The following is a 21,944-nucleotide window of genomic DNA, read 5'->3' on the forward strand; positions in this document are numbered from 1 at the left end:
GTAATTACAGGAAGGGATGCACTGAATCAATGCTAGAGCCTATTAAAATGTACATACATGAGCTAAACCAACTGACAGCTCTACCAAGCCTGAATATTCATTTACAGACTTACTGAATATTAATTACTGAGTCCTTTTCATTTTGCTCAAAGACTAAGATATGGTCTTGTATACAGCAGAGTTTTCCCATTAGTTCTGCCAGCCTTAATTTAGTAGGGTTCTCCTTAACCATACCTAGCCTAATCTTTCCTATCACTTCAGACTTTTGTCCAAACATTAACTTTGGTATTACATTCCTAAGCTATTCCCATAAGTATTACTGTATTAGTGTTTAGCTTAGTTCCCCCTCCTTTATCTCAGAAGCAGATAAGAACAATGGTAGGGAGAAAGCTACAGTTTTGTTTCCTTTCGTTGAAGAGTAAAGTGAAAAACCTGGAGTGTAAAGATGTCTGTTACATATGGATGACATCTAGCACTCGTGTACAGAGCAACATCACTAAGCATTCTGCCTCATCTCTTAAGTCCACAGTATGAATAGTCATCCCCCATACTGCTGCTGTTTCCAGCTCAGTAAGACCATACTTAAATTGATTCAGCAGTGACCACACCTCTTTCTTCTGATGTCCTGATACTGTTGAAATGTCACTTGGCTACACACAAAAAAAAATCTAGTTTTCCTCCACATTTCAGACAATAATGCATCTGATGAATCAGTATTTCAAGTTTCATTCCCCTTAGTAGCTACTTAAAGTAGCTCATCTTCCCTTTGTAAAGATCAGCATTACAGTATTAACCAGCAGCTAGAACAGAGCTAACCATGAAGAGACAATATGGTGATTGGACATGAAAACTACCAGGGAGTTCAGTGGAACAATTCCACAGAACTGCAAGTACAGTTGTGGGCAAGAAGCTCCAGGCTATCTGCTAGTAAATGAGGGAAGCTGTAGGGCTAGAAATCTATCAGCAAGTCAAATATGAACATTCAGTTTTAGAAGCTGAAGAATCATCTAAAGCTCTCCTTGACAGCTTCTCACTAGCAGCACAAGCCAGGACATGAGCACACACCTGCTATTTTTCCTTAAAAATCTTACATCATAGCTTCCATATCTTTGTAAATTCTCATCTTGTTTTGAAGGCACATACCTGTCCAAAGAGCCAATCCCAGCACAGTCTGGTCTCTCGAGTCCTTTAGACTGAAGTCAGGAATAATTTGCAAGTTGTTGGTAGCATGAAGAGCATTAGCTAGAGAAAAGTGTAAGGAATTAGAGTATTCTGATACTTGACCTGCAGTTGCACATTGAAAGCTGCAGGAGTAGCAACGTCACATTTTGAAGTAGGCTGTTGCTTTAGCAGTCAGTTTGAGAGATCTGAGCAAGATACCTTCAGGTTCCCAAATGCGATGCTGCTTAGGATTTGGGTAGTATTACCACTACTGCCTACTCTTAATACTTAAACATTCAACTTTTTAGGTGAAGAGGCTTAACCTGCTCCCTACTACCTCCATTTCCAAATAGAGTGGCCTATATAAAGCTCTGAGAACGAGGAGTGGAGGCTGTACTACAAGACAGTGGCAGCTCCCTCCTTCTCAGCTCCCTGGGATGGAGGATATTCTCCCCAATTCACCTACTCTCTCTAAATGCTACTTATGGCAGGAGGCAAAATAGGCCTTGCTTCGCCTGTTGAACTCCCTTCCTGCTCCTAGAAAGGAGAAGCTGAACTAGTAGCATTTAGTAAACTGTCATCTGCTAGTATTTCAGTACTCAAGTCTCAATTCTGCTACAATACTAGCATTACTCTGTACAAAATCTTCTTACTGAAGATGAGGGAGGCAGAAGTCTCACCACAGAAAGATGCCTTTACCCATATTTGATTCCAGCATTTACCTGAACCAAATGCTTTGACAGGGAGAGAAAAAGGATCTGTTGTACAGCTAGAAAACAACCTGGGGCTAAGCGTTCAAGTCCATTATCTACAGTGGAGAATTTAGAAAGATTTATGGCCAAATTAGTTTTCTAGTCTTAACAAGCAGATGATTTCAGTTTAAGACTATGTTCAGCCAGTCATACTAATAGCTCTACTTCAATGTTTAAAGGAACACATGCTTTATTAGTGGTTTGTCAAAACACATTTTAGATGCCATCTTGACACACTGATCTACTACAGCATCAATACAGCCTGAACCAGAAAAAGCTTACCTTTTTGTTCCAGGATGACTGACACCACATCTGGGTGATTGTAAGCAATAGCCATGTGAAGGGGAGTTTGCAGATGAACATTCTCTGCTGTTGGAGAAGACATATCCTTCTGACCCAGCACTGCTTCTGCTGTCTGGATGTTTGGGTTGGCTCCTTGTTGCAGAAGTTCTGCTGTCAGGTTTGCTAGGCCATGCCTACAGGCTGTATGCAGTGGTGTTTCTCCCTTTAGTAAACAGAGTACTGAGTTAACAGCTTGAGACATGAAACCCAGAAAATAAGTAGCTTTTAAACTACTACGCCCACAATTGGTCTGAAGAGCTTATGTTCTAGTAGTTGAAGCTCCTTAGAACTTTTCAAGCTATGCGAGTTAGGCTATATTAACGGCTTATTACACAGGCACTGAGGGAAGTGTTAAAAGCATGTTAACAACTGGTGATGCTTTAAGAACAGTGCCATGAGAATGCAACAGTTGTCTGATCACTAGTAAGTATCTGAAGCATGTAAAAGGCTCAGCAGGTGTCCAAACTTGCTTTAAGCTATGGTTAGCAACAAGAGATCTCAGCTATCTTATTTCTGAGATAAGGAAACTTTCAGACTATAGTCTATAAGTTTCTGCTTTTACCCATTTGTTTTGGTGGTTGACTTTTGCTCCATGAGTTGCTAGGAAGAGAGAAGCTGCCTCATTTCCTGCACCAGCTGCCCTCTGAAGCAAGCAGTTTCCTAAAGAAAAGCCAGGAACACTGTTAGAGTGCTATTCCAACCACACTTCGATACTAGTAAGTGTGCTAGCACCTTTCCCACTACCTTACAGCATTAAAATTTGAAACCAACAAGGAAAGTTCTACCTACTAGTTGCCTCGCTGCAATGCTGGACTGTCACATGCACTACCACTTAGCAATTACATGTTCCAAAACTGTAAAGGGGATGTTAGGACCTGGCAAAGACTCCAGATTTTCTGTCACTTCCTGCAAGTCAGGCTCAGCTTGGGACCTGTCAGTGTTCCAGCTCTGGGTAAAGCTACTACCACCTACCATTTATTACACAGCAAATACTGTTGATACCTCATTCGGCTCCTCAGAGTGCAATTAGCATTAAGCAATTAACTTACGAGCCTTCCACCTACACAGAAATACAAACCTCTATTTTACCTGTTACTGTGTCTGGAGCATCTGTATTGCTGCCTCGTTGGATCAACCTTGCTGCAAAACTGTTCTCATCAAATGAGGTTCCATTTACAACAGGTGCATCCTCAAAAGGGTTTACAGACTGATCAGACGATACAGTGATATACTGAACTGCAAGCCACAAAGCTGTGCTTCCTTCATGATCCTTCAGCTCCAAGTCTAGCCTGAAAATAAGAGTTAATGTTCCCCAATTTATATCTTAAAAAGTGGTTCCCCCATGCAGCTTAAATTTCAAGTGTCTGAACAGCTGTACTAGTTTAACTAATACCTCACTGACAACTTTTGCTTGCCAAGAAGACTACTGTAGTGCCAGTTACTTCAGAGAATTTGTGAATACTCTGAAGCAAGACATCTTTTAGTGACTACTGGATTTAAGCTTGTTGCTCCTAGAAGTGTGGCCCTGGTAGATTCAGGCTCCCACTAAATATAACAAAGAGGCAAATCCTCTGGTATTTGAGTAGATTGTACACAAGAACTGCAAATTCAACTACAGAGAAACCAACTCAAATGAAATATTCTGCTTCATCACCCTAAGAAGTCACCTGTATTAGCTTTAAGCAGAACCCACGTTGAGCTCAATTTTAAGACTCTTATTGCTCCTTTTAGCAGCACTACAAATGAAGTTATTGCTACATTATTTCTCCTAGCCCTCTTTAAAAATTGCTGAGATGCACTTTGCTTTCTCTTTACAGTTGGGCAAAAACTTACTTGGCTTCTGGCATTGTTCTGGCATCTTAAGTTATACACTTTTGCATCCCAAGCCTATTGCTAGCCTTATAATAAGGCAAAAAGGCATAGAAGAGTCATTAAACCAGTTTTTGTATCTTCACTGTACAAGGTAACCTCAGTGTATTTTACATATAAGCGAGACTTACTTTTTGCACTGGAGAAGCTGACTGAATACAGGTTCATTCCTGACCACAATTGACACATGTAGTGGTGTCCTGCAATTGGAGCAAAGTACAGTTACATTAGTAATACGTGACATGCTTAAGATTTTGTCCACTGTCACCAACATGCCCCTACATATTTATGGGGTTAACTTTGGTCTCTGCTTTCAGAACAGCACAAGCACATCTTGGGGGGCGGGAAGAGAACAATCTACACTTTTAGTGGACATGATTCTAATTAATTTAGTAGTAAGCAACTCTAAATTTACACTAATGTAAGAGCTAATCTTCAAGGAAAAAGCACAAGAACTTGACCTTTTAGAACTGAGTAGCTGATATACTCCAAGTCTTCTATATCACTTTATGTACTTGTTTGCCAGCCCAAATTAACCTGTAAAGCAGTTTACAGGTCCTACACTCCAGATAAACACACTGCAGATACTGGCTTTTTCAGATAATTTCAGTTTCAGTGACAGCCTCAAAGAGAAGTACCTTTCAGGAATACTACTGTCACCTTAATTCACTTGCTTTACTGTTCAGTGATTCCATAAAGGCAAATTAATTGTGTGCCATGTGTTCCAACACAATCAACTCACCCCAGCTTTCTATAGCTGGGCTATGTTTAATTAGTCATGACAGGGTACCGTTCAGCCTGCACAGCTTTCTGCTTTGAGTGCTATCCACAGGTCTCAAGCTGGATGAATGAGTTCACCTTTCCTGCTTCCAGTATCACCTGTGCTTTGCTGACAGACCTGAGCAGATTATTAGTGGGCTGCATCTAATCACTACAGTATTATCTGTTAAACCAGTAGCAGACTTTACCTCACCCAGTATTTACCTTCCTTTGCTGTCCTGCATATTTGGATTGGCTCCTGCCTGTAAGAGGGACTCTGCTATCTGTGCCATCTCTGCCATGACATCTGGCAAATGCTTCTTGGGACTGTATGACGCCACGAGGTGCAGAGGAGTCTCCTGGTCTCCCAGTGTAGCAGCATTCACACGGGCACCATTTTTAATGAGAAAGTTTGCAGCAAATTTATCTCCTTTTGTGAAGCAAAATAAGGTTATTTATGACACACTGGAACCCTATATACCTTATACAAGTCCAGAAAATGGATACACATGATCTCCCTCTATGCCATACAACCATTCCAATACAAGTGTCTGCTTTTAGAATGCCTTAGCAACAGGTAACTTCAAGAACACTTCACTGCAAGGTCAGGATCAAAATATTTTATAACTACCCCTTGGAAAAAGTGTCACATGTAACCTCCGGGCAAAACAAGTTCACACACTAGTTTGTTATGGCAATACTGAGTTTGTGAGTTCCTCTATCAAGATAGATCCACTGCTGCTTTAATGTGTAACTGGACACATTTGAGACTAAACATACAAGTAGTTTTTGAACAAAGAGTTCATCAGGGCATCAGTCAAAAGTACATAGCTGAAGTTAGTCATCATCTGTTCAGTATTGCTACATAAACAAGCAGTAACACAGCCTTTGCTCTTGACAGCTTAGGCCCCATGATACATAGGGTAAGGGTCTCAACAGTTAAGACCCACCATGCATGGCATTCCTAAGAACTCCCTCTTGAGAGCTTCTCAGAAGTCAGAACTTAGGCCCACTTCAGCACATGAAACTTTGGACTTGAAACACCAAGATGCAGACAATGACTTCAGGATAACAGTAATTCCCCTGACTCCAAACCTACTTTGAATAGACTTATTCACAAGTTGCTTGTCCTAAATGCAACACTGGAGAAAAGACAACTGTTTGCCTGTATAAGCAATACAGATTGCTATATTATCTCTGCCCAGTAAAAAAACAAAATCCCATTTTCTGATTTCCACATCTGACATGCCTCAACTCTCCAATAATCATAAGAAATAAGAATCATGTGGCAAGTTAAGACAATTTGCTTTAGCTCAATTTCCAGAACATGTGATTGTTAACAGTGATTAATTCACTGAAGCTGTGGTTACTGAAAAGCAAGCATTCATTCTCAGAGCTCTAGCTTAGACTGAAAGCAGACATTAGAACTAGAGGACAAATGCTAGTATTAAGTATGAAGAGCAGCCTGCTGCAATCTTTCTAGTGCTTTATAGGGCTGCAGCCATCACAACACTGACCTATGCCTAGAAGGTCTCCTACTCCTGCTGCTGAAGTTTCATTCACAGGATCAGACACCAGCATTATCCTGTTTAGATATGTAAGAGATTAAAGGAAAGAGTTGGGAGCTGTATTTTGAGCTCACACAAAACTTAAACTACTTCCAAGAGTCCAAAAGAGCTTGCTGTTAAAAATAAACTTAGGCTTTTAATTTGTAGCACTACAATACCCATGAGGTCCAGTCACAGGTAAGGCTCCTGTTGTGCTCGGCCTTCTGAAACAGTGCTGCCAAAGGTATCATTACAGGCAACTAGCAGCTACAAGACAGTCACTACAGATTTTTACCAGACTTCAGCTATAGGCCAAGATGCTGCTGCTCCAAAGCCTTCAGAGTACTGTGGCCACAGCAACCAAGTCCTATTATGCTCCACTTCTCATAAGATGCATTTCCCACTCTAAGGTGGAGAACAGCTCAAGATAATAATGTAGTTGTACTCAGACTCCACTGATACTATGCTACTATTCACAGGAGCTCTGAAGATATTCAGTCTGGCATAGAAGCACCTCCACCCACTCTTCTTCTTCTAGCCAGTTTTTCCTCCCCTAAGACTGCCGTCCAGTAGCAAAGATCCTTGCTGTTAACCATAATCACAAAGCAGCATAATGCTTCATTCAATCCATGTCTAGAAAAAGGCTTCACCTTTATTTGTGACCAGGCTGTTATACTTGAATCAACTATCTGACACAAAGACATTGTGTTGTCAAATTAGAATACTCTCAGTATCTCCCTACATTTCTTCCTTTAGCAGACAATACTCTACTAGATTGCTTCTGGATGTCACATAGTATAAGCTAGTTCACCAGCCAGCAGGCTAGTTTTCAGATCCCAAGTAAAAGTTTGTTTTTAAGTTTAAGAAATAGGACAGTTCATCCTTGATTACAATTTTCCAACTGAAGTGTAAACAAAGTGACACAGGAATAGACTTTGGAATATATATTCCACACTGGGAACAAATGCAAGTTAGTGAGGCTTCCTATGCTATTTACTTACCTCTTTGGATGGCTTTATGTAATAGACTCCAGCCTTTCTTGTCTGCCCTATCTACATCCGCCTTGTAGTTGACCAATGTAGTTGCAATACTCTCCAATCTTTGGGCAAGGGCTAGATCCAAAGCAAGATCTCCATTGTGATCCAATTCATTAAGCTTCCCAGGAAGCTACAACAGAAATTCAGTTAGAGGTATGCTCACCAGCCCAATATAATATTTTAACAGCCTGTTCCATCTACCACAATATTAGACCTTCAGCTCTAATGCAAAATGCTAGTGTTGCATTTAGGTAAGTACATCTTACACAGGAAAACCATCAGAAGACTAGCATCATCACATGCTAGTCTACCCAGAGGGCTGTTCAATGAGAAAACAGGAGTTTGTTTGCAAGCCTTGTTTAACTCGCAGGAAGCAAGACTAATACACTCTTAAAAGATGCTGTCTATATATAACACAGTACTAGGAAGAATTATTCAATTATTTCTTTAAGATACCTCAAATCCCAACTGGATTAGCACCTACAGGTGCTAAGTACTGCTACATACTTAGGCAGTATGTAGGCATCTTAAAGGACTAATTGATTAATTCTTGATAATTAATACTTGAATAATTCTTCCTTACCCCTTGTTGGGGGACAACTTATTTGCTAGCTGTTTAGAGTATTCATCTGAACAGAATAAATACCTGTTATTTCAAACATTCAATAGAATAGGAAAAGCATCTGTTCAAAGAAGTGATGCTTGCTGAACTGCCATGAAGCAGCAAAGATGACTATTATACCATTTGACCTTAAATGTCCATAGGAATATCAAGTACTGGATTTTATTAGCTACGATGTGTTGTATGCAAGATGTTTTAGAAGTGTTATGAATCACTTCTGAATTATGTCTTTATGGAGCCTTTACAACTAGACTTCCATTACATACACAGAAGTAGCTATGGCAATGATAAAACATGCAAGTAAGAATTAATGATAAAAATCAATAACAAGGTTCAGAGTGGTAGTTAGAAACTAGTTATTTGAAACACCAAATTCTAGAAGACAGATCGATTCAGTCTCACTATACCTGTGAATCCATTTCAATAAGATACAAAAAGACTACATCTTCTCGCTCAACTTTAATAGCCTTATGCAAAGGATATTCTGTCTTTGACTTGAACATTTTATACAATAACTGAGCACTCATGCTACTGAAGTCTTCTTTACGCAAGTCATCCTAGAAGCAATAAGAAGAAAAAGGTAAGCAATACTCCTATAAACAAGGCATTGCACAACGCAATTATGAAGTTCACAGAACAAGTTCAGTTAAAAGCTCCATCTTTATAACAGCACAAACAGGAACAATCCAAGATAGCTTTTTACCAAGTGTTTCTTCCTAGTGTTAAGTGCTAAATCTTACATTTCAGTTTCAAGATCAATTAAAAGAATTTTTCTTTCCTTTTGTCTACATACATGGAAAACTAGCATTTTACCAGACATTGCAGTAAACCAACATCTAGTCTCTAAACTAATTCTCTATCTGGACTTAAATCACAAATTAGTTTTTTTGACAAGAAGGTCTACAACTATTCTGACAACTCTACAGAACTTTACTTTTATTCAGAGTTCTGCAAACAGAAACGCAGGATTAGAAAGACCTTATGTTTAAGTTAGTACTCATTTGAGTAAACAGGAACATCCTCATTTCCAGATAGAATACAGTGTCAAAAATTAGGAGCCAGAAGCAGGAAAAAGGTGAAATGGCTGACCTGCAGGTTCAGATACATGAATCTTTTTTATATTCACGTATCAAAGCACTCCACTCTGCTTCGGCATTGGCCACACAAAGAAACATGCACATCTGGATGTTAGATTTTAGATTTAGAATAACCTAAATCCTCATGCACTAGCCTGCTGTTGACAAGTCTTATTTTAAAGGCTAATCCATTACACAGTTAATCAAACTTTCCTCAAAACAACAGATCAGAGCAAATGAAACTTCCAAGTAGGTTGCAAGACTCCTTGCCACTCTCTCCATTACAGAAGATAAACTCTTCCCTGGATTATTTTTAGAAGCAAATGCAGGCCTGGGATTTGTGATCTGTATAGACAGAGACCAACTATGGATGAACTTCTAAACAGTTCAGAGTCCAGATTTGATAAACAACCCTCTTGCATATTAGAATACAGTCCCTTTGGTTTGGCTCATGTTTAGGAAAGTAAGATACTTTTTACAGTGAGGTATTTCCAATGAACAGAACAACTCTTCGGGCTGTGAGCTAGTTCTCCCCAGTCAAGCCATTCACATCAAGACAGACAACAAACATAATCTGTAAAGATAACAAAAAAAATCCCGGAGAAGGAGCCATTTAATGGGCTTTGTTTCAACATAATTGTGAGTTAGTACTGCAGCAAATACCAAGTAACACACAGCATCAAAAGCACATATTATAAAGATAACCAAGACAGATGGGTATGGAAAGCCATTCCTGCCTCGGAAGCAGCCCCTTCATTCACACCAGGAGGCAGGGCAGGCAGATTCGACAGTTGATCAACACTCTTACTCCTTGCAAACATTTAAGGGTCAGCATAGCTTTCAGTGACTGAGGGGACGTATTTATCAGGAATCCATGTAATCTTCACCCCAACTGGAATGCTTGAACACTAGCATACCAAGAGATACTCCTGAGGTTCAACAGTACAGTAAGCTAAGCAAAATTCTACTGATTAAGTTCCTATACTCTGCAAACATTTTTCCTCTTCCTTCCTTCTGACAGTACTTACCCAGTGACTAGCAATTATCTCAGCACAATAGTTCAGAAGAGTGCTAGCATTCAGCTCCTCAGCAGTCTGATAGAAACGAATGCAGTTCCTGACATTAACTAATGACATAACTCCTTTTTCACATCTGTCAAAATAGGAAAGCCAGTGTTTAGTAATCAGTAAACGGCTTTACTGTAATCTCCCTCCCATGCTGTAACAGGGTCCCATATGCTCCTTTTCCTAGACACCAGTAGAAAATGGCTTGGCCTTGCTTTACTATAAGGCTAAGAATCATAAAGACACTTTAATCAGAAGCCCTGTAGGACAGTTTCCATAAGAGCAGACTCCTACTAGACTCCACCAAAGCTAAGATCCATGATAACACCACACACTGCAGGAGCCCGCAAGCGGAGACAGATACCCTAGTTCTCCCAAGGGAGCAAACTGCAGTTCATTGACCATTATAAAGTAGGGAAGATATCTATCTTTACAAGTACTACAGTGATCACAAGCAGCTTGTGTGCCAAAGCTAGAAAAAGGCATACCAAATACAGCTATTTACCAAAGAGAAAGGATAATATTTAACAAGAGATCCACCTGATTAACACCAGATTAACACCTACAACCTTTATAGGTATGAAGCTATTAGTTTGAGTTTATGGGAAGAAAAATCCAAGTACCTCAAAATGAAGACAAAGTTAGACACGCCAGTGATCTCCAAGCAGATATTAAGACCAAAAAGTGGAAATACTTGTCTCCAGGTGCAGATATACCAAGATATCTATAATTACTAAGAGCATACTGTACAAGGACTTGTCACTAGACTACCATGACCAGACAACAGTTGAGGAACGTTTAGTTAGTACAACATGAAGACAGTTTTAGACTGGTACAAAGCTTGAAGGCAGTTTTAGCATTGGCCTTACAGATGTCAACTTCTTGGTTAGAAGAACTGACAGCAATTTAGTTTGCTCCATGCTGAGTCATACTTAAATCATAGATTATGAGTGCCATGTACTGCTACAGCCCTAGACACTCCTTGGGCAACAGATTATTCTATCAAAGGATACTTTATTTTAGACTAAATTCAAGGCTTTCAAGTTTTGTACAACTTCAAGAGGTTTCAATTTGTACATTCAGGCTTTTCACTAACTCTAAATGGTTATTTAGAGAACTCTATATATTCAAGAGAACAACCTAGCCCCTTCTAGAATGGTGTAATCAATCTCCTCAAAATGGCAACGCATTGTACTGTTACATTAACCTTCTTTATGAAGATGAGTTGCCACCAAGATACACAGAAGAACAGTTATTTAAGTTAAAAAATTTTTTAACTGTGGTATTTTAATACTGCAAGCTACTTGCCATTGACTTTTCCTAGCATTCTCTAACAATTCCTTTCTTGCAACTCTCCAGAGCTTGTTACTAATATACTGATCTCTGCTTCCTCCTAATACCAAATTAGGGTTATTAGTTTGACTGGGAGAAGAACTGGAAAGTAAACATAAAAGCTATGAGAAAAACTGCTACAGTTTAACTGTAGTGCAAGGCTTCATTTCCTGTGATCAACTGAACATCATGCTGTATTATTGAAAACCTCAAGACTTTGAAAAAGCAAAATTTAATCCGATTGCCAGCAGCCATCATCTTACTTCTATTCAAACAAGGTTGAAGAGTTCAAGAAGATTCACTGTATTTACAAAGACTCACCTTTCCCTAAGCAGCTGGAGCTGAAATTTATTAGCTAGTTTCATGAGCTCTGTCAAGAAGATATCATCTTCTCTTAGCTCAAGTTCATCTGTGTAGATCCACCGCAGCATTGCCATGGTTACCTCTGGGTCAGCATCTGGTACAGGGAGCAACAGGGATTAATAAAATACCTAAAGAACAATCACCTATTCAAGTAGTTGCTAGTCCTCTGACTGTTAAAGTCACAGCTACCATAAAAAAGTCTCATTGAAACTTTACTGCTTTAGTTCAATCAAAGTGTCAAAAATGCAAAACTGGTCAGAAGTTGAAGCTAGTAACAATGCCAGCACCAAGCAGGAAAACTTTTTACCGTTGGAACACTGTGCAGAATGCAGAGAGCCCTACAACACCTCCTACCTCTTATACAAGTATTGCATATTTAGTGGTCAGTGATGGCCCTTTAAAGTCTTTGGTGCCTCACATACAGCTAAATCCACATCTCCATTTGACAAGCCCAAATCCCTTTTTGATTTAAGAATCCTCCCTCTTTTTATTACAGCCATATGTCACAAACTGTTGCATTCCAGTAAAGGTACCTACACCTTGGTAATGACTACAAAGTACTTAAGACTGCTAGGAACCATTTCTAGGAAAGGTACAAATAAAAAGTCAGTTTAAACTGGTTAGATTTCAGGTGTTTACAACACTAATCACAAGCCTGATGTTTTTAAACAGAAAAAAAATAGAAACCTACACCACAGGACATGAGATACACCCAAGCCCAATGGCCAGGGACCTTTGTCAGAAGTATGAGAATTCCTCCGCAACACAAGATCAGACCAATTACAACAACAAAAAAATACCATTCATTTAGAAAAATAACGTTAGTCCCTTAAGCTGTGTTTGGTTTTAAATGAAAACATGTATGTTTAAGACACTGAAATACCCACCCTAAAACATCTCCTTTACACAGAGGGTTGCCCCAGAATATTTCCAGAGTACCAGACAGTACTTGGCATAGCATGTAGACCGCCTCCCAGGAAACAGGAGGTTTTAGTAATCCCAGTATCTTTTGCTGCACTTGAAGTAATCAGAAAACTGACTTGAGCTGTAATATCAGCTCTGCCTTGGCAGAGATAAGAGTTCATTTTCTCCCTCCCAACAAAAGAAGCTATGTTCATCTCTTTCCACTCTTCTTTAAGAGTGGAAAATTCTGCAGATTACATGAACTCTGAAAACATTCAATTTTAAATGTTGCACGTATTCTGAAGTTACAATTTAGACAATCTCAACGTGCAAGATCTTAAGAGAACCTCTTAAGAAAACCATGACAGTTTTTAGGGAACAGCTTGTTGCTTGCTATGACTATTTCATAACCTAACCCTTGTGTCTTGTAAGAAATTTTCTAAAAAAAAATTGATTTTACACAGTGGAAAGTATAATTTACTAGCACTTATTTTAAGCATCATTCTATAATAGTAAGTATTTGCATTGTTAAACATGCAAGACTGCAGTTACATTCAAGATTCTCAGACTAGCTTAAATGTGGAGCTACAAATGCTATGGACTGCCACTTACAACAAAATTACAATTAATAAAAGAGCTTTGGGTAATAATCTTCTGTTAGCATAGCACTCAATTTAAAAACTCCTTGGCATCTGTCTTCTTGTGGCTGCAGAAAGATCCATAAATCCTTTTACAAGAAAGCCTACGCTGTCTCATAAAACTAGCTTGCTGTGACTTGCTTCTTTCCAGTCTGTCTGCACTTAGGATTCGTGATAAGATTAAGCTCAGAAAGTGAAACCAATGCTTAATATCCAACATGCCAGCCAGCAAACCTGCTTAACTTCATGCCTGTTTTTATTGCTCACAAATTAACTGTATAAGACTCTTCTATACTGTTAAGTACAGAAGAAAAGCCTGTCAAGAGGTTCAATGTGCAGAAATATTGCCCAGTGTAAGTACATGCAAGAAACAGCTAAAGCAGAACAAAACACCATCTCATAGAACACAGCCTTTCAGAAAACTTTTCTTCCTCACCTATTTTGCAAAGGTATTGAAGTGCCAAAGCAAATAACTTTTTAATAACATATCAGTATTTGTATTCATTTCCCCACACACACTAAGTTAACAAGAAGCAAGATATTTCCATGACACACACTTCAGAGAAATTATGCACACTACCTCAAAAAGCCCTGTCCTTAGAAAGGAAGAAGTCAAGCTCCTCCATATAGATTTGTTTTTCATTATGTTTAGTTGACTCTAGAAAAGACAAACAGGCCACCATTCTCAACCCCTGTTCATTAAAGAGAAAGAAGGTCAGTTATTGATTTAACTAGCACTAGCTCAGAGTTCACAAACGTACTACCATGTTTCAGAGACAGAGCTCCATAATTACTGGATTAAGCACCACTTTTTGGGGATGGTAGAAGTCTGAAAGGTACATAAGGAACCTTTTCCCAGCAGGCCCTTTCATCAGTCATCCTAAAGTCAACCTAAGCATCATACTGCTAAGCAATGACTGACCTGACAGATCCAGCTCCTCTGTTGAGGCAAGGTTGGCAAGACTCCAAGCATCACTGCGTGCCGCCAAGACAAATTTGTGAGCACTGATGTGTTTGTCCCCAACCTTTATCTTCAGATCACTGGTAAGAGAAAAAAGCATATACATGTATAATGCAGGCTTCCCCTGTGCTTAGATATGTATGGATTCAGCATCTCTAGTATCTATGTCTGGTATCCACGCTTAGGTTCAAGTTGTTTGAGGCAAACTACATTCAGTTGGTTAAGTAGAACATGTTGCCAAATTACACAACTATTATTTTTCTAGGGAGAAATGCAATGATGCATTAATATTTTAAGTGTTTAGGTGTTTGCTTGGGTTTTTTTTAACCATTTCTGAATAAGCTGCAAGCAAACTATTGTAGAAGATAGGAAAACCCAACAATCTTGAGGTTAAATATTTATGTTGCAGTGTCCACACTAATACTGTCAGCTAAGCACCAATGGTTTCAGGCAAGACCAGCAAGAGAACAAACGATGTTTGACAGTAGTTGAGTACAAGGCAGACTCCAAGAACCCCCAGTTCCCAGGAGACCAGCTGTCAAGAACACTTCAGTTTCATTCTGACCCCTTTAACACCAGGTTATCCTTTGTAGTTAGAAAGTACCTGCCCTGTTATTTTAAAATGTAAATGTTCTGACTATGTAGGTGTCTCTTCCAGACCATTTTCTAAATCAAAGCAATGCTATAAACTAAAGTGCAAAATAGAGACATTACTTAAACAGAACTTGCATTAGGACTTGCTTCCTTTCTCCTTTTATAACTAGATCACTATTCTATGCCTTCAATTCTGTTCAGCTTTTGAGTTTTAAAGCAATCCAGCTGTTCTGACATATGCTACCTAACAAATCTTTTGCACAACATGCTATAGTAAGTTCTTGCCAGGCACAGAGCCTTTTCTCAGGGAGGGTCATGAAGAGATGTTAGGGGAAGGAAGTTTTAATCAAAACTATATATTTTCCCCTTACATGACTAAACTCCTTTACTATATTGGCACTGTTTTCAGTAATAGCAAAGAAATTGATAAGTGTCATTGTAGTCTCAGAACTAAATCAGTTAAGGGATCTAAACTATTGAAGGTGATCCTTAATGTGCCTATGCAAAAGAAACCATTAAACCTAATTTTGTGTTGAGATTCAAAGATACAATATCATTTATAGCACTAAGTCACACACATCACTGTAAGACCTGTTATATCATACCACCAGACAGGCCAATTTAATCAGGCTTCTTTACACACAAGGAAAGTACAGAACTGGTTTCAAGGACATATCCTTTCAAGACAGGAGGGCTTTCCAGTTGACAGAAGATACATCATGTAATTAATCCATCAACTAGGTATAGATCAGTTTAAAACTACTTCTGTTCAAGGGGAGCTTTGCTGTTGGCAGTGAAAACTGCCAGTTTTCCTTAAACGTATCTCAAATCTCAGTCTCAGATAAACTTCTACTTAGAGCTCTTGATTCAAGAATTGGATTCAGTATGCTACCTGATCTTAGCATACTCTTCCACCTGCAATTGCAACCGAGGACCCTATTCATACCAGGCAATAGAGAAAAACTCGTACCTACTGCAGTCAAAGGTTCCTGTAATGCCCCTTTCCCCAAACAGAGATTTCTTACCTGTACTGCTCCTGCTGATAGAGTTCAGCTACAATGGCAAGAAGTCGACTGATGAAGGTGTCACTGGCATTGTCTTGGTTAGCCTGGGCAGCCAGAAGATTGCATCTCCTTTCGGTATCAGCTAGTTTCTTCTGCAGCTTTACATACTCCTGGCGGAGAAGCATCAGGTGCTTTTCCAGCTTGGCCACCTCCTCTGCAGAGGCACACAGTGTTACTACAAGTTTGAAACATGCACACCTTTGTTTTGCATCTGTAGGGTTAAGTTACCCTCAAGCACATTACACATCTAGTTTAACCACAGAACACTCCAATAAGAGTCTCTCCTTTTCCACACTACTTGAGCATCTCGCCCCCAGTATTAAGCCTTATTTTATATCATTGCGAGCCATAAACACATCAAAAAACCATCAGAACACAGTGATAGAAGCCACTTAAAGACAGTCCCCAAATCCTGTCCAGTCAGGAATGCCATAAGCTTTCTAAAACCATGGGAGTCCATGACTCTGGGAATTATGGTGGGGTAGAGGACTAACTCTTTAGTTCTTACCCATTCGTTCAGTTTAGTTAAGATGCTGTTTGACTTTATGGCAGAGGCATCAGCCACAAGTGAGCATTAGAACAGTTGGCTGATGTACCATATTACCTCAGAGTACTTAACTGACCTGTTTAGAACTCCTCACACTGTCAGCTAAGAAACTCCTTAAGAAATGGCGAGAGTGGAAAACAGATTCTCCCCAGAATCTATGCTTTAAAGGCCAGTCAAAAATATACAAAGCTCTACTTACTACTGGCACACACACACACACATATTCTTCCACTGGAGGCTCTGCCCTGACAAGGTATCACTACACAGGGTCGGGTCATGGTGGCTATTTCAGTTCAGAAGTAGCGCAGCAACAGTACCCAGAACTCTGATCCCTGACCAAGTATTTCCATCCCCTTTGCAGAACCCACCCTTCCACCACACTTAAATGGTCACTTTACAACACGTTGTGCTAAGTTAGTTCACCAAACTCAATCCAGGCCACCTGTATAAAAAACCTCTACTTCACTGCTGGAAGGAAACATCTGTACAGGTACTTGAAAACAGTCCAACTTAGGAACATTTATTTATGGATCAGCTCTATAAGTTACATGTAGCTATCATTGTGCTTAATTGATTATTTCCCCCCTCTCCCATCATTAACTTAATTTTCCAAATAAGGTATACATCAAAAGTCAGCCCTAAAATAAGAGGGGGCAGGGAGGAGAAATGTAGAAGGTAACCAATGATTTTAAGTGGGAAAGTTCTACCAGATTCCTCCCTATCAACCAGGAATTCATTGTTCAAGATTTTTCCCTCAAATATTTACTAAATGGAAGTCACTACTACAAACAATGAGACACCGAGCTCTATTGACCAGTGTTTTCTTCTTGCTTCTGTAGAAAAGTTCAACAGCATAGCTGACCTTGGCTTTGCTCCAACACAGGTCCCCAGAGCAAAGCATCCTTCTCTAGCTCAGCTGCAGACAGAATGCCTGGTTTAGTCCTTCCTCTACGCACTGCCGCAGCAAATGCTCCCTCATAAGTCTTTCAAGTTAACTACTATAATGGATAAACAGAAGGTAATTTACCCTATTTTACTCTTTAGTTAATATTACTTAAGCAGGTTTGGCAGCGTATTCCTTCAACGGCCTTTTATTTAGCTTCATCCTTTAAGAGTTAATAGATAACATCTCCTTTGGGATACCTTCCTTATTCTATTCAAGCAGACTATGATTTCAGAATTGTGCTACTAATAACACACCAACCCTCAAAGAGGGTTTGAAATTCTGGTCTATTCCTTCTAAAGATAAATGCGGTGTCAGTCTTCCCAGAACTAGAGGGGCATGTCTGAAGCAACTGCTCCTTCATCACTGATTCATAAGGAAGGTGTCAAGGGTAGCACAAGGCAAGCCCTACTGTTACAGCACGGAGAGCAAAAGTCTGATAAGAGCCAGGAGTGATCACTGAAAGACACCAAGAACCACGCCAAAAATTAGTGTATGATCACCACCACTGTTCATACAGTGAGATTTTTAGGTGCCACACAAATTCAAAAGCTAGGAACAAGAAGCTGCTTGCTGAACCTCATAGCATATATCATCTTAAAGAAATACTGTGTCTTCCAGCCAAGCAATGAGAGTGGGAATAAAGAATCAGTACCAGAAGATAACATCTCAAATACTCTCATCTTAAAGTCAGCTCACTGGCTCTAAATTACTCTGAAGCCAGTAGAACACAATGCAGAACTACCTTAAACCCTAACAGCATTACCTTAAGTTTTATGCATAACCAGCAATCAAGCCTGTTACTGCTGCTTCCAGGGCAATCCAAGACAATCAAGACAATCACTACAGGCAGTGAAAATACCTCAAATAACTGAAGTTTTGAGGAATCTTGTTCAGAGGGACAGCATATGCTTCCTGTAACCTCAGTGAGAGCAAACTGATAGGTATTTGCTTACTGTAAGAATTACAAGAGTTGCAAAATAAGAGTTTCTCTTGTTCTATATGAGAACATGCACACCAGTTGTGTAGTAGGTACTACTACACACCTGCAGACAATGTTTGTTCTTACAGCACATTTCAGGTGCACATTCAAGACAGACCTCGATGTCCGTTAATCAACATTCACTGCAGAAGAGCAAAGCCTCAAGTTTTCTCTGTACACTGTTAATTTAAGTAGTTCATATTGCACTACTTCAAAAGCAAAACCCACTCAAACTTGGGTAGAAGCATCACCTCTGTTTAAACAAGTAAACCTGGAGTTGTGGTGCTACTGTTTACAGTACTCAAATTCAGAAAGGAGTGGGGGGATCATCATCACTTTCTAAAAATCAATGTAAAATGACTATTGTACCTCCAAGCTGACAATCATTTTGGCAGAATGCATATTATTGCCAGTCCACATTATGTATGACCATTCACCTGACTGTCTCCCAAGTATAATGTACAATTACTGCATGCATACACACACGTAATGAAGATCTTTGCATGAAGACACTAAAAAGACAGCCTCACTGGAAGATACCACTAAGTCTCTGGCTAAACATGAGTTCACATACATCAGTGAACAGGATGCCTGGGTTCAGCAGAGAGCTGTACACAAAGTGACTCCTTTTCTGAACTTGTAGTCCAGGTATAGAGTTAACAGATAGCTAGACAAGTAAATAAATACAGTGTTTATTAACAGATTTCTGGTAGCTAGACTAGCATCTCGTAAACTGGCAGAAGTCTATGTTCCATATCAAAGACTTTAAAGAGGACTTCAGAAAAGGCTACTGTCGTTTTCTTAGATGAGAAGGTACAAAAGTGCTTAAGAGCAACTAGATAGCTGAATCCAAAGAGATAAGCAGGGAGGCAACAAGCAATGGGGTGGCAGATAACACGTACCAAAAACTAGAGGGAGGGTGTAGGGGAACCCATTACACTGCCCACCTCACCCATCAAGAGCAGTCACAGAAGCAACATGGATAAGCTTTTGTTTACTTATGAAATGGATCCAAGGGAAATATTTTGGAAAAATATGTTAGTTCCTTACCCCCTCAAGTCAGGTCCTTTGTCTACCGTTCCATACTCTGACCCCCATATACCTACAGCTGTGCAAGTTGCTGTTTTCTTGTTCCTCCTCACTTTTGCACACTTATGATCTTTACCCTGACAACAATCCCAAAGTACTATAGCACACTTCTGCTCTAGACTCAAACATTAATCCAACAATTTTTACCCATGCCAGCAGGTAACCTAGTATCCTCTGGCATTGGTGACACACAACTCTTACAAAATCACAAAAGCAAGCTTGGCTCTTGTCTTTACAAACTGTTCAATCAATTTGTAGCTAGTAATTGCAATAAATCTAATTCAGAACTTCTGCACACAGAAGCAACACCTCGTAAGAAAAAGCACTCAGCTTCTGACCGCAGTTCACAAGCCTTCCTTAATAAGCCTTCACTTCTCAGCTGACTCTCCCATACCATCAGTTCTTAACTAGAAAAGTGTTGCTGCAGATAGGTACTCTGTTTGAAGGGACAAAATGAGCCCTTCCACCCAGACTTCGTAAGGAATTGATCAGGGAGAGCTACAACTCCAGCTTATTACTCCTGTTCATGTAGGATCACTCACTGATCACATGCTTTCTTTAGCCAAAAGATCAGAGAATTACTGGAATTAGGGAAGAATCTTTGAGAAGTAGGGATGTCTGAAACAGGACCTGCATCAACTGCAGGCTCATTCTGCAGAGCAGGACCCTGAACCAAAGCTTCAGATTTTAGAGAGTCTCAGTAGGGCAAAGTTTCACCACCTGAAGACATCTTTGATATCTAATGCCCACCAAGGCTTAAAAGTAAACCTAATAGGCTGGCCAGCTAAATATGAAACTGTGGCATTTCAGCACACACAAAGTCAGGAGGTGCTCTACGGATTTATTAAACCAGCTTGACTGCAGCATCTGCCACATCCTAGTTAATCCTCCACAAGTGGTTTTAAAATTCTACCCCTGCCTGAGAGTTGCACTTCAAGAGTTGAAGGCTGTGCTTTTAAGACTGGAAGTTAGAGCCTTCGTTTCCTTTGAAACTTGGGGCATTTTAGCTCAGCTTGCCAACTCAGTTTCCTCCAGGGAGGAAAAGAGGAAGCTTCTCTCTCGCAGAAAGGAATAGGACTGTAAAGATCCAAGTGTTGGGTTTTTTTTTCAAATCCCATTACCTCAGTTAAATTAATTTTGAAATGGTGTAACTGATAGCCTCCAAGCAAAACAAAAGCCGCCTAGGAGTTCTGCAGATCTCATCAGAGCCCAAATTCGACAAAAGGCCTCCCAGCAGCCAGTGACCTGGAGGCTAAAGCACAGCCTCTCCTCTCTACTCCAGGAAAAGCCGCCGCCCGCAGCGGCCCCGGCAGGCCCCTCCGGGCTCTCCGCAGCCGGCAGCCCCGGGACAGGCGGCATCGCCCACCGCAGCTCCCGCCGAACCGGCGAAGTGCGGGGAGGGGGTCGGCGGGATGTCCCAGCGAGCTCCGCACCACCCACAGCAGCCCGGAGCCACAGCTACCCAAAAATCCCCCTCCTGAGGGGCGAAGGCGCCCGTGCCAGGCTCGTCCTACCCCCGGGGGTGTTAGCCCGCGGCTCTGTGCAGGGCAGAGCCCCCGCGCCATTTCACGTTCACTTCGGGGGCGGCCTGCCCTACCCGCCGCGGGCAGGGCCGGTCTAGTTCCACACAGGGGAGCAGCAGGAGCCCCACACGGGGGCTGCCCCCGGCCCCCTGCGAGCGGAGAAGCCACCCCGGCCGGCGACGCTCCCCGGCGGCCCCGCCCGACCCCTCGCCCGGACTCCCCCCCTTACCTTCCGCCATGTTGGGTCCAGGCCCGCAGCTCTCGCGAGAGCCCCCGCCCGCCCCGCCGCCCGAGCCTGGCGCTCTCGCGAGACCAGCGCGACGGCACCCCCCGGCTCCGGCCGCCGCCTGCTCTCAGCGGGAGCTCCGGACGCGCCGGGCCGGGTTCTGCATCGCGCCGCTTTATACCGGCGGCTCCTCCCCGCCTCGGCCAGGGAACGGCCCCCTGGGAGCCAGCCGACGGGACGGCCTCGCCCCGCCCGCTCCCCACCGCTGCCGGTGCTGCCCGTCCCGTCGGGAGGCGGTGGAGCCCACCGGCCCGCGGCTCTGCGCCTGAGGCGTTTCGGCGGGAGCGGCTGGTTTTAACCGCTCTGGCGTTTCTGTTCTCCCCCTTAGATGATTCCTGCTGGTGCCTCGTGTGGGCTGTGGAGCAACGCGATGGCTGTGTTTGCAGCAAAACGCCGACAGAGCTGGAGGGCTGGGAAATGCTGGAGAAAACCCCCCAGCACTGGGGGAAAACGCAACCGGGGCCAGCTTCACCCGGCCTTCGCTTCACCT

General features: G+C 41.4%; 1 protein-coding gene across 3 annotated transcripts in view; it reads right to left on the reverse strand.

The window, feature by feature from the left end:
• Positions 1-21,555, reverse strand: part of ANKFY1 (ankyrin repeat and FYVE domain containing 1) — a 34,511-nt gene extending 12,956 nt beyond the window's left edge. Inside the window, exons 1-13 of one of the 3 annotated variants that reach the window (XM_054847745.1) lie at positions 21,398-21,555; positions 16,046-16,238; positions 14,388-14,506; positions 11,883-12,018; positions 10,194-10,317; positions 8,497-8,646; positions 7,432-7,597; positions 5,109-5,313; positions 4,256-4,324; positions 3,345-3,544; positions 2,818-2,915; positions 2,196-2,418; positions 1,144-1,242 (exon numbers count right to left, since the gene is read on the reverse strand). In XM_054847745.1, the coding sequence (XP_054703720.1) occupies positions 1,144-1,242; positions 2,196-2,418; positions 2,818-2,915; positions 3,345-3,544; positions 4,256-4,324; positions 5,109-5,313; positions 7,432-7,597; positions 8,497-8,646; positions 10,194-10,317; positions 11,883-12,018; positions 14,388-14,506; positions 16,046-16,238; positions 21,398-21,407 (1,792 nt within the window). In that variant the 5' untranslated portion in view covers positions 21,408-21,555. Of the gene's footprint in view, positions 1-1,143; positions 1,243-2,195; positions 2,419-2,817; positions 2,916-3,344; positions 3,545-4,255; positions 4,325-5,108; positions 5,314-7,431; positions 7,598-8,496; positions 8,647-10,193; positions 10,318-11,882; positions 12,019-14,045; positions 14,158-14,387; positions 14,507-16,045; positions 16,239-21,397 lie in introns of those variants that run through there. The other 2 variants (XM_054847747.1, XM_054847746.1) reach the window with 2 other exon arrangements.
• Between the last annotated feature and the right edge of the window lie 389 nt (positions 21,556-21,944).

Source organism: Grus americana, chromosome 19 (assembly GCF_028858705.1).
Source record: "Grus americana isolate bGruAme1 chromosome 19, bGruAme1.mat, whole genome shotgun sequence".
Taxonomy (NCBI): domain Eukaryota; kingdom Metazoa; phylum Chordata; class Aves; order Gruiformes; family Gruidae; genus Grus; species Grus americana.